Source organism: Microcaecilia unicolor, chromosome 12 (genome assembly GCF_901765095.1).
Source record: "Microcaecilia unicolor chromosome 12, aMicUni1.1, whole genome shotgun sequence".
Classification (NCBI taxonomy): Eukaryota; Metazoa; Chordata; class Amphibia; order Gymnophiona; family Siphonopidae; genus Microcaecilia; species Microcaecilia unicolor.
The window spans coordinates 50,569,810-50,582,862 of NC_044042.1; the positions used below are offsets into that span (position 1 = coordinate 50,569,810).

Sequence of the window (13,053 nt, forward strand, 5' to 3'; positions counted from 1 at the left end):
GCTCCCGTTTCAAGCGGCCATTCGTGCTGCTGACGTCACTTCCTCCCTGGTTTTCAATATATGCTTGAGATAGATTGGCATATACATATTTATTATTCATTGTGGATATCCTGAAAACCAGACTAGCTCGGGGTACTCCAGGAATAGATTGAGCAATAGTGCCTTAATAAATATTCTTCAGGTACAGTGGTGCTTCTCAATCCAGTCCTCGGGGCACACCCAGCCAATCAGATTTGTAGGATATCCATAATGAATATGCAAGATAGAGATTTACATGTACTGCCTCCTGGTATGCAGATCTCTCTCATGCATATTCATTGTGGATATCCTGAAAACCTGACAGGCAGGGTGAGCCCTAATGATTGGGTTGAGAAACACTGAGGTAAGGAAAGAAGAAGGTGATCTCCCAGTTGGAGAGCGGAGGAGTAGGGCCAGTGGTAAGGCTTGACAAATCCCGGACACCAGGTCACCATGGTGCCTAGACATTTCATCCTGGTGCCCAGGATTTCATACCCCAAAAGATGATTTTTTTTTCCTACTGCAGCGCTGCCTGAAACTGCTACTCTCCTCCCTGCACAGTGATTGGGCTCTCTATATACTTGAACTGCGCAGTGCAGGGGGTTCAGGAAGTCTTGTGGGACTTGAAACTGCAAGCCTTCCCCCAACTTGCTGCACCACACGGCTCAATTACGGGGAGAGCCTGATCGCTGTGCTGGTCAGAGAGAAGCTGTTTCAGGCAGTGCTGTAACGAGTGAAGGCAGGGGGGGGGGGGAAGAAAGCTGGAGAGGGGCAGGATAGAGACTAGGGGAAGACTGGAGAGGGAGCACAATAAAGACGGGGGGAAGGCTGTGGGAGGGGGTACGAGTGAGTTGGATTGAGTGAAGGCTGTAGGGGAGGGTATGAAAGAGAATGGGTGAATGATAAGGGGGATATGAGAGAGAGAGACAGTCGGACTGGGTGAAAGCTGTGGAGGAGGTATGAGAGGAGAGAGAGGCACAGACAGAGAGAGTGGGTGAAGGCTGGGGGGGTTATAAGAGAGAGACAGACAGACTGGGTGAAGGTTGTGAGATGGGGTTGTGAGAGAGAGACAGACAGACTGAATAAAGGCTGTGGGAAGGGGGAATGAGAGAAAAACTGATGGGAAGACTATTGACTTCTGCAATTGATTAGCAGAGGCACATTTAAGGAACTGATCTGTTAAAGTGTCTTTGCCCACAGGCACAAAATACGGAAAAATAACCTTAGTAAGTCAATTTCTAAAACAGCTACTGCTAATCTGTGAGGGGATCCAATCCCCCCCCCCCCAAAAAAAAAAAAAGAAACCTTCACCGGGGACAATGTTGGAAGGGTGAGAAAGGAGAAGCGAGAAAGGTCTTAGACGTTGGCTCCTACGTTTATGGGCTGGCCAGTGCTATCCTGTGTGATCAGCACCCTGGCTGGCCAGTAAAGTGAGGAAGCCGCCACCCCCCCCCCAACCCCACCAGACTACATGTGGCACCCTCTTCAAAACTGTGGTAGCGCACACTGCTCCCCATGACTAAGGGGATCCTCACTGAAGTGGACAATCTTCAAAGCCACTGTCATCATCACCACCCCCCAGAAGTGGCAGCACCCCTAAGCCAGTCCCGCAGTGAGTTCTATACCCCACATTCTTTTTACATGCTTGTCTTTTTTGTCTGTAGTGATTCCAATAATTTGAAGTTAAACCCTGCTCATATGCCACGAGAAAACATGTCTCTGCCTTCCAACATGCAGCTCAATGACCTGAGTCAGGCCACTAAAGGTACAGTACAGAACTCTCTCCATTCCTATACTTTTATCACTACCCTTGCTTATATGTCTCACTGACCTGTCTGAACCTGGGCGCTACAGATACAGTATAGACCACTCCCCCTCCTTGCACTTACACCTCTACTCTCACTGACTTGTCTGAATCCGAACACTATGGGTACAGTACAGACCTCCCCCCTTGCACCTACACCTCAACTCTCACTGACTCATCTAAGCTAGAACGTCATGGGTACAGTATAGTCTGTCTCCACTGTCAACTATCATTGACTCATCTTGAGTTCAAACAATATGGGTACAGTACTACCTTGCACTTACACCTCAACTCTCACTTGCTCGTCTGAGTCAGAACATTATCAGTACAGTGTAGACCTGTCCTATGCTTGCACCTGCATTCACAGTGCACCTTTTCCACCCCCCCTCTCCCACAAAAAATGTTCTGGGCCAGCAACTGTGCAGCCTGCCTTCAGCACTGTCACCCACACTTCTACCATCACCACATCCACTTGCACCTTTCCAATCGTATCGAAAGAGTATGACACTGAATTAAGAGGAGACATCTAATTTGATAAGTTTTTAGTCCTGAAAGTCGGGGGTGGGGGTGGTACACTTATCAGCGTCTGCACTGTGGCTGTAGCTTCTTTCTTCTATTTTTAAGGGTCTGACATTGTTCCTTCTCCTGCAGGTAGACTCAAAGAAGTAAAAATTCATATGAATTATAATGAAGAGGAGCTATCAGAGCCGGAGAGCTCAGAGATGCAGATCAATAAAGGTACTCTTCACCCCTCCCCTCCCCCCGCAAGTTTAAGTGTGTTATGCCCCATGTATCTCTCACCAGTTTACCCCTGTATATTCAAAGTATAGTTGTATATATATTCAGGTTTCACTACGGATGCTGTCTATGTCCCAAAGAATAGCTATATTTGTCAGCATTAAAGGTATTAGTCAAAGCAGTTGCATCATGATACAGAACTTAAGGGTACCAAGACTTAAGCAGACCACTCCACTAGGAGGCGCTGTGAGCTGACAGAGACCCATCTGTGGAGCAGCAAACTATAAAATAAATGTAATGCCAAGGTGGAATTGGATCCCAGCCTAACATGAGGGAGCTTATGCCGTAGGTATTTAAGACTGCTCTTTCTCCGTTGTTGTTGTTTTTTTAAATTTTCACACTTTATTATGAATACATGCAGAAACAACATCAAAAACAGTAACTTAACAACCAGTCCAAACAACAATAAAGAAAGGAACCCTCCATCAGTGTGCCGTCAGTGTTGAGTTCTCGGACCCGATTGGGATCTCCACTGTTCTCTTTCTCCTTCACTGCTTCTCGCTGCCAGGCTAGCACCTGTGCCTTCTCTTCCTAGCACTGCACCATCATGTGACCTATTCTTCCCCATATCTTCTCCTCTTGCCACTGGAATTAGCATAGGCTGTGCTCTTCCTTCCTCAGCAGCCTTTTGGAAGTGGGGAAGATGATGAAAGGAGTGGGGTAAATACATGGAGGGATATGACTGCTATGTTTCTTAGTAACCAAGTAAATTACAGCAGATAAAGACCAAAATGGCCCCTCAGTCTGCACTTGAGTTACTACCATATGCAGTCCAGGTGTGTCCTATTGTGACAGCTATGTGTTGCACATGTGCAGGACAGTACATGCAGCTGTGCTGTGGGATGTATGGGTGAGCATAGGACATGCCATACTGGGTCAGACCGATGGCCCACTGAGCTCAACATCCTTTTTTGAGACATAAGCCAGTCAGTGTCACTTGGAAGATCCTGGCAGATCTTAATGGGACAATGCCTTCCTCACTGCTTTTTCCCAGATGTAGGAGGTGATGAACGGTTGATATCTTCTAGCATTAAATTCCACAACTTGTGTATTCACTGAAAAAAACCCCAATTAAATGGTTAAGGTCAGTTATCAATTTCATGTCGTGAACCCTAGTTCTAGTATAGTTTGATAGGGTTGATATTAATAATTATTCCATATTTACCTATTTTATCCCACTCATAATTTTATACATTTCTGTTATATCCCCCTCTCAAGTCATTCCTTCTCCCAGCTGAAGGGCCCTAATCTGTTTAGCTTTTTTTCATAAGGGAGTCAGTTCATCCCCTTACTTACTTTTGTCACCCATCTCTGAACCTTTTCTAATTAAAACCCTTTAGTGTCCAATGTTCCCATAATAAGCCATATGGGAACAGATTGATGGGAACATTGGACACTAAAGGGTTAAATTAGTAAGGCAATATCTCTCTGAGACGGGGGAAACTGCACACAGTATTAAAGATGTCATCACTCCACAGCTTTGTGCAGAAGCAGAATAGTATTTTCAGTTTTATTCCCCATTCATTTCTGAATAATTTCTGACACTAGTAGATACCTAGTGCAGTTTATTGGAGTAGCCTAACATAGCCACCAGGGGGGGGGGCAGGGGGGACAACATTCCCTGGGCCTCCAGGGGGGCCCAGCACCGCTCCCCCCACCTCCGTCCACCACCGGGCCAGGCCCCCTGCATTGAAATCAAAGCACCTCTCACCTCCATGTGAAGGCGCTGCAGGCAGCAGGGCAGTAGATCGCCTCCCTTCGGGCCTCTTTCCCTCCCTGTGCCCCGCCCTCATGTGACATAACTTCCGCGAGGGTGGGACACAAGGAGGGCCAAAGGGAGGTGATCTGCTGCCCTGCTGCTTGCAGCGCCTTCACATGGAGGTGAGAGGTGCTTTGATTTCAATGCAGGGGGCCCAGCCCGGAGGAGGGGGGGGGGGGAGCGGTGGCAGCCCTGCCTGTTAATTCCCCATGCCCTTAAGTCGTCACTGTCAAACTTGACCCCATTACCTCTGCCCTGAATATTTGGCCCCAACCCCAGCCCACACATTCTATACCTCCTCCGATCTCCCTCCTTAATATTCTGTCCCTTAGTAGTCCCCACTTCATTCCTTGTCCCTATCACTGTCTTTCTCTCTAACACCCTGTCCTGCAAACAGCAGGAGCTGTTGGAGTTTTAATCCTTTTACCACATCAGTTGATCATACTGCCCCCTACTGCTGCCTCCTTCCTTTCACAGGAGCTGAAATGAGAAGGCAGCCAAGGATAGCATGTGCTGCCTTCCCTGTGGGCTCATTGTCCTGCCTCACCAAGAAGAACCGGTGGGTGAATGCAGAGGTGGGGCCTAGCTTCTCTGTCCTTGATGGGATCTCTCCATAAGGCTGGTTTTGTGGTGAGGGGAGGTGCAGAGGGATGTTGTTGCTGCTCTTTACCCCTCCCATTCCTACTGCTGATATGGGGTAATATGCACATGAGACCAAAGCCTCTACTGCTATTGTATTTAAAATTGTTTTTGTTATTTTTCGCTGTGTAACTGTGTCCTTGCTTTAAGTACAGGTTCTGAATCTGTGAGACTCTCTCCCTGGTATAAAGACAGTGTGTAGAGCTTTGTGGTTTTGTCTCCTTATAGGTTTCTCTCATTTTCCCACAGTGGGCTACATTTACAAAGTGTCAAGTATGAGCAGTGATGAAATTTGGCTCTGATGTTCCTCTTGTTCCAGACCCACTCTGCGAGCCAGTGACTGCAGGACCATTGGGAGGCATCTCATCTCTTCCTTCATGGCCAGGGGTGAATGGACTGTAGCTCAAGAACACAATTATCCTTCCCAAGTCAAGGGAGCACAGCAGTTCTTAACATCTCTGAAATTCTAGTGTATTCTTACACTCTGAAATTGTTAACCAAAGGCTTAACGATTGAGGATTACTCTCCATATGAGGGACAAGGCTATCAGTTTTTACTGATTCTGTGTAACTTTTCCTAAGTTGTGGATGAAACTCAAAACAAAATGGTTCTTATATATCTTTGAAGGATAATTGTACTGTCAGTCTTAGTCCTGCCTCCCCAGCTTGTACTGTTTCCTCTGAGAGTAACTTTTAAACCCTGCCGGAAGGATTTAAAAATGAACCAGTTTATGAAATGAAAATGAACCAATTTGTAGTCTTTGGTTCATTTTCAAAAGGAAATTCTCTGCACTTTACCGTTCAAAATGTTATCTGGCGCACACTGCAGGGGCAAAGTAAGTGTCCAGAAGTATGCGCAGGGATTTCACAGTTAAATCTCCATGGGGTCCTTTTACTAAGGTGCGCTGAAAAATGGCCTGCAGTAGTGTAGGCATGGGTTTTGGGAGCGTGCAGAATCATTTTTCAGCGCACCTGTAAAAAAGGCCTTTTTCAAATTTTTGCCGAAAATGGACGGGCGGCAAAATGAAAATTGCTACACGTCCATTTTGGGTCTGAGACCTTACTGCCAGCCATTGACCTAGCGGTAAAGTCTCATGCGGTAACCGGGCGGTAATAACCTATGTGCGCCAAATGCCATTTGGCGTGTGTCCGATATGCACGGCAGAAAAGAATTATTTTTCGGCTGCATGCCAAAAACTGAAATTACCGCACGAGCCATGCGGTGGCCGTGAGGTAAGTCCATTTTGGCGTGCATTGGGTGTGCATAGATGCTTACATGGCTTAGTACAAGGGCCCCCATATATTCCCCATCTATCTTAATCCTGCTCCCATTCAGCCCTGCTAGAAGTATATGATGCACTGAAGTTCAGCTGTGTCCACAAGCAGCAATTGTCATTTTGTGTTCCTTTGTTTGATTGTGTAATAGTTTTTGAAAAGTGCCTCTTTTTTTGGTTCTTGCATGCTATGCAGATGCGTTTAGTAGGTCTCCGCTTTGTGAAAAGCAATACAGCCATGTAACCTACCTCCTTTAAAAGACTGTCACACTAAAGAAATTTGACAGTCTACTGTATTCTGCCCGCCTTCTGACCATCACAAGCACATGCAGAACTTCTGCCATTAACGCAGTTTAACAGTGAGCATGCAGAGAACCGTTTTGTAAAACTTTGGACACAAAGCTTCTGGGACAAACAAGTTATAAACTGCAAGACAGCTGTTCTCCATGGAAGTGAAAAGTCTGAAGCTCTCATTTTCTTTAGGAGACAAAGGTCCTTGAAGTGATCCCCCAAAGAATGACTCCCAGAATCTTTAAAAAAGCAGCACACCAGGAAAAAGGCTTCCTGCAACATCCCCCCCTGAGCCCTCGCTCTGTAACACTGATGAGTCTTGACGGCCAACATGTGAATGTGGAGCTTAGCCTGTGATAAACTATTGCAAGTGAAGGGAATTTGCACTACAAAAAGAAAATGATTGCGTGAAACCATCTGCAGCTAGATAAATCAGGAAGGTAAAGAAATAAATGTGCTAGCAGCTAAGGATCAGGTAGCCCAGAAAGGCAAGGCTATTACTGCTGCCCCTTTCTGAGTTCTGTTTAGGACCCACAATTTGGGTGCATGAGTTTTGGTTCCCACCATTTGGGCATCTGTGACTTTCACACACCCAAATGGCAGCATCTAAAAGTCCTCTCTGTATTTCTTCACCTCCCCACCCCATCTCTCGGAGCAGAAGGGAGATCATAGCTGCCCTAGGCAGTGCCTTTGAGAGAGAATGGAACAGGCCTCCCTCAGCTGCAGTGCTCTATATGGCCTGTTCGTCCTCCATCAAGGCACTGCCTTGGGCAGCTCCCTTCTGCTCCAAGGATTGCCAACCACACATGCAGACCCAGCACCTTACACCAGAGGTCAGTGTAGGGGAGGGAGGGAAGAAGTGCACCTTGTGACTCCGGGCAAGTCACCTAACCCTCCATTGCTCCAGGTACAAATAAGTACCTGTGTATACTATGTAAACCACTTTGAGTGTAGTTGCAAAAACCACAGAAAGGCGGTATATCAAGTCCCATTTCCCTTCCCCTATTTGAGATTCTACGTGGAATGTTGCTACTATTTCAGATTCTACATGGAATGTTAATGTTGCTATTCCACTAGCAACATTCCAGGTAGAAGCCTGCCCTTGCAGATCAGCAACGCGGCTACGCAGGCTTCTGTTTCTGTAAGTCTGACGTCCTGCACATTCTGATCTAAACACAATTTAAATTCTGAGAAATTATGAGAAATGATGTATATGAAGTAACAATCAAACATAAATCGTTGAGAGAAAAGATCAGCAAATAATGTTATAGGAGACTACAATTGATACTGAAGAGTGAATTAACATCACAGGCTAGGATACAAGCCATTATCAGCTGGCAATTCTCACACACTCATAAGCTTTAGAATTACAGACTGGCCTCTTAAAGATCTTGAAAAACTGGATGTACGAACAAAAAAACTCCTTCAGGTCATTTATAAGAATCAGTGAATGCCAAGACTATGCATCTCGCAAGCCAAAGGAGGAGCGGGTCTTGTATAAATAGATTATACCTCTCAAGGTCCTATCATGGGCTTCCAGGATCATCAGATCCACATACGCAAAAGGTGTTAAAATGTGAAAGTAAACATCCAAAATCCATCTCAGTCATTAAACCTGGACAAGCGTTCTGACGAGTAGAATGAATGAGTGAGAATTCACCAGCGTACATAGGAAAGGAAACAACAGAATCTGCAAAAGAAGAAAAAATAAACCCTCAAAGAATTAGAACAGCAAACAAGGAAAAACAAGTGGAAAATGCACAAGTACCATGTGAAATACAAATGTTTCTCCAGGAACTATTCATTGATCAAAACTGGATACGTGAATGATTAAGGAGAGGTGAACTGAAACCTAAGGATGAGCCATTGATAGTTGCAGCCCAAGACAGCGGATTACGGATGAGATGATTCACAACATGAATAGAAAAAACTAGTACAATTAATATTTGTATGTTGTGTGAGAAAGCCGGAAATGGATACTCATCTTGTAACTGGCTGCAGAATTCTGATGGGAGATAGTTTCTATACAGAAAGATACAAAGTGGCATGTCTCATTCACTGGAAACTCTGTAAACATTACAACATTGCTGTACCAGAGAAGCACTTGGATCACAATCCCGAAAGAATTATGGAGAATGAAGAGGTTACGGGGGCATCCCCATGCTGACCAATAGAAAGCTGGATGCAAGGAAACCTGACATACTGGTGAAAGAAAAAGAGCAGAATGCACTGATTGCAGAGGTGTCATTCCCAATTGGAATGAGAGAAGAATCTTAAATAGAAAAATACAAAAATCTCCCATTGTATTGGGAGCAACAGGCTTGATTTAAAATAATGTTCAAGCACAAGCGGATACGTTTCCTATACATGTTGCATCTTATGAACTCCTGAAGGAAGCTCTTTGATATGATGCAAGTACTATGTAGCAATAAATTTGAGAGACTGAGATCATACTCCATGTACCCCGGCACAGGAGTGAGGTTCATTACTGTTATGATATGTGCAAAACTAAACTATGTGGAGACATTGCCCCCGAGTAAAGCAATAAAGCAATCTGAAAACCCACCATGGGTGCATAATGCTGCTTTCTGCCTCGTATTAGGGCCACAGTTTACAGTTTATTCAGACTTTCTATACCGCTCAAACTGATGTGCAGAACAGGGCGGTGTACAAACAATAATTAAAATGGTAAACAAGAAAAGAACTACAATAATCACAGGATAGTAAAAAAGAAACATTCATACAATAAGGATAAATATCAATCAATAACCAATAAAATACAAAACGAAAAAAACAACAACTTCAAAATAGCTTCAACGGATAAAGAAACCAATGGAGAGAGAATGGCACTCCAAAAGGAAATAATGTTTATGAGTTAAATGCTTGCTCAAATAACCAGGTCTTTTATGTTCTCTTAAATTCTTTAATAGACGTAATACTATAGATAGTAAGTGGCAAGTTGTTCTGTGTAGCAGGGGCAATAAAATAGAAGGAACTATGTCTTGTAGGTTCAAGGTTTGCCTGTTTTGGTCCAGGAAAGACCAATCAGTAATCATTAAGAGAACGCAAAACTCTTGCTGGCGTATATGGAATTGTAAGAGTGTCCAAATAAGTCTCCTCAACTACCTTCAAGTCCTTTTCTTGTTTGTGTGGGGGTGGGGGTGGGGGGGGGGGGGGTCTGGATCTTGCATGTGTCATGGAAAGCAGATTTTAGGAAATGATTCCGAATTTTATTTGTAAAGTTCACCAATTTCAAATAGCTGGGTTCTCAGTTTTGCAGAAGCACTGCAGACATATTATCAATGATGTGTGTTCAGCTGCTGGAGGTGGCAAAAAAACCCCCAATGTTTACTACTAGGGAAATAAGTGGATCTCAGTACAGTTCCCAGTGCCAAGGAGCACACACTGTAAAAAGGCAGAAGGTCAGATTTATTAGTGTCCTTGGAACAAAGTCCAGTGGTAAGAAACCCCTTCTCGATACTTGCACAAGCTATCCCTGTTTTGAGGTGGAACAGTGTGTGCATATGTACTGCTGATGCCTGCGCTCTACTGTATACCTGTGTGTAGCTTGTACTGCTGATATCTGTGCTGTACCGTATACCTGTGTGTAGCTTACAAGGAGCTTTAATCTGCTCCCCCCTCCCCCACTCTGCAAGTTCAGTCAACGATGACCCACAGCAGACAAAAAATCAGTACTATTTGTAAGTGTTTTGGCTTTCAAAAATTACAAAACTCTTCGGCTAATATATGGCAAACCTTGGAAAGCTGAAATAAATGTTTTTATTTAAAAAAGAATTGCAGTTAGAAATTTTAATAAGTTAATTTACACAAACACTTGCCGTCTTCCATTTTCAAGATGTGGCCTTAGAAGTAGGAGCGAGTGGACATTGCTCCTGCTTCCAGCTTTTGAGGTATGGGGGTGGGGTGGGCCAGTTACCCTAGCTCAGCCTAGCTGTGTGTGTGTGTGTGTGTGGGGGGGGGGGGGGTCCCCACACTAATCCATGAAATTTTTTTTAGTTTTGGGAAGAGGTCAGAGGACCACCGGACCACCAGGTTCCTTTTTTTAATGTTGGGGGGGAGCAAGGGCCATTAGTTTTATTTTTTAATTTAGAAAAGGGGTTGGAGGTAATGAGCTGCGCTATACTTTCTTTTTCTTTCAAATTTCAACTTTTCTGTCTACCTGAGCCAATCAGCACACAGGCACTGACAGGAAGATTTGCCCAGAGTAATACTGCTGCAATTTAAATGCACCATTAATTTGCACGCTCATTACTCTTGAGCATGCTGCAGTGATTTTTCTGTGCTTCATTCTCAGTAGAGTTTCCCTCTAGCTCAAATCTTTCAGCATGGGGCCCCTGGTCAGCAGAACTTATCTGCATAGCACCTGCTATTATTTGGATAAGTGCTTTGAAATATTGACAAGTAAATGATCTGAGGTACAGTTGCTTAGGTTCTGGCTTCCTGACCTATGGGAGCATGTTTGCTTATTCTATGGCTTCTTTTTTATACTTCCAGTTCAGAACTTTAATTATACTATTTAAAGTCAGTACTTCTGAGATGTTATTCCTAAATCTTGCTATGTAGACCCACTCATCAATTAGCTGAATTAACACAGTAGATGACCAGCATATAAAGAACTGTACGGTCCATCCAGTCTGCCCAACAAAATAAACTCATATGTATACTTGATCTTGATTTGTCCTTGCCATTTTCAGGTCACATACCATAGAAGTCTGCCTGGAACTGTCCTTGTTCTCCAACTTCTGAAGTTGTCATCAAAGCCCCACTCCAGCCCATCCACATCTGTCCAGCCATGATCAGGGCACAGACTGTAGAAGTCTGCCCAACACAGACCAATCTGTCCAGCCACGAATTAAATAAAAGGATCTGTTCTTGGTCCAGCTCTTTTAAAAAAATTTTTATAACCGATATTGCAGGGCTGTTTGATAAGGTTTGCCACTTTGCAGATTATACCAAAATCCGCAATAGGGTAGACACACCCCAGATGATATAGATAACAGGAGGACAAATCTAGTGAAGCATGAAAAATGTTCTAGAATTTGGCAACTAAGATTTAATGCTAAAAATGAAGGGTCATGCATTTGGGCTGCAAAGCCCAATGGAGCATGATAGTTTTAAGGGTAAAATACTGCGCATGAAAGAAGAGCAGGACTTCGGGATGACCATATCTGATGATCTTAAGGTGGCCAAACATAGATAGGAAAGGTAACAGCTAAAGCTAGAAGGATGTTTAGGTGCATATGGAGGGGAATGGCCAGCAGTAAAAAGAAGGTGATAGTACTTCTGTATAAGTTCTAGTGAGATGTTAAAAAGATATAAACATGATGAAATCAGTTCAGAGGGCAACTAGCATGGTCAATGGTCTTTGTCATAAAATTTATGGGGACATAAAGATCTCAATATGTAAATGGAAGAAATGTGGGACATGGGAGATATGATAAAGACATTTAAATACTTCAATGCCATAAATGCTCAGGAGGCAGGCCTCTTTCAATGGAAAGTAAGCTCTGGAACAAGGGGGCCTAGGATGAAGGTGATAGGGGACAGACTCAAGAGTAAGGAAAATCCTCTTTTCAGAAAGGATGATGGATGCATGGAAACAGCCTTGTGAGCATGGGACAAACACATAGGATCTCTAAGGGAGAGGAAGTGACAGTACAGATTACTAGTTGGTGCAGATGGGCAGACTATATAAGCCACATGGGGCCTGATATTCAAAGCAATTTAGCTGGTTGCTGACCAGTTAAATCACTCGGTCAGTGCTAACCGCAAATATTCAGTGGCACTTAAGTGGCTAAGTGCCGCTGAATATTGCAGTTAGCGCCAACTCAAAGCTGGCAATGTTGGGGCATTCCAGGGGCAGAGTCAGCACTTGGCCACTTAAATGCTGATCTTCAGCCTTTAAACAGCCAGGTTTACCACATAAGAGGCTAATTTTCAAAGCAGACTTACAAAGTTCCATTTTCAAAAGAGAGGAACGTCCATCTTTCGACATAAATCAGAACATGGATATCCTTCTCCCGGGGACTTTCAAATTGGTATAATCGAAACCCAATTTTGGACGTCTCCAACTGCAGTCCGTCACAAGGAAGGCCAAAGTCCAAGGGGGTGTGTCGGAGGCATAGCAAAGGTGGGACTTGGGCGTCCTTGATCCATAATCGAAAAAAACAAGGACGTCCCTGACGAACACTTGGACGTTTTCACCCGGACATGTTTATATTATGACTAAGGCACAAAAAGGTCCCTGAAATGACCAAATGACAACAGGACAGAATCGGGGATGACCTCTCGTTACTCCCCCAGTGGTCGCTAACCCCTTCCCACCTCAAAAAACATCTTTAAAAATATGTCATGCCAGCCTCTATGACAGCCTCAGATGTCATACTCAGGTCCATGACAGCGCATGAAGGTCCCTGGAGCAGTTTTAGTGGGTGCAGTGCACTTCAGACA

General features: G+C 44.3%; 1 protein-coding gene across 1 annotated transcript in view; it reads left to right on the forward strand.

Annotated features, from left to right (window-relative positions):
* Positions 1-5,400, forward strand: part of TMEM25 (transmembrane protein 25) — a 33,132-nt gene extending 27,732 nt beyond the window's left edge. Inside the window, exons 6-8 of the mRNA XM_030221261.1 lie at positions 1,683-1,783; positions 2,474-2,560; positions 5,247-5,400. Of these exons, the coding sequence (XP_030077121.1) occupies positions 1,683-1,783; positions 2,474-2,560; positions 5,247-5,320 (262 nt within the window). The 3' untranslated portion in view covers positions 5,321-5,400. The remainder of the gene's footprint in view (positions 1-1,682; positions 1,784-2,473; positions 2,561-5,246) is intronic.
* Positions 5,401-13,053: the final 7,653 nt, after the last annotated feature.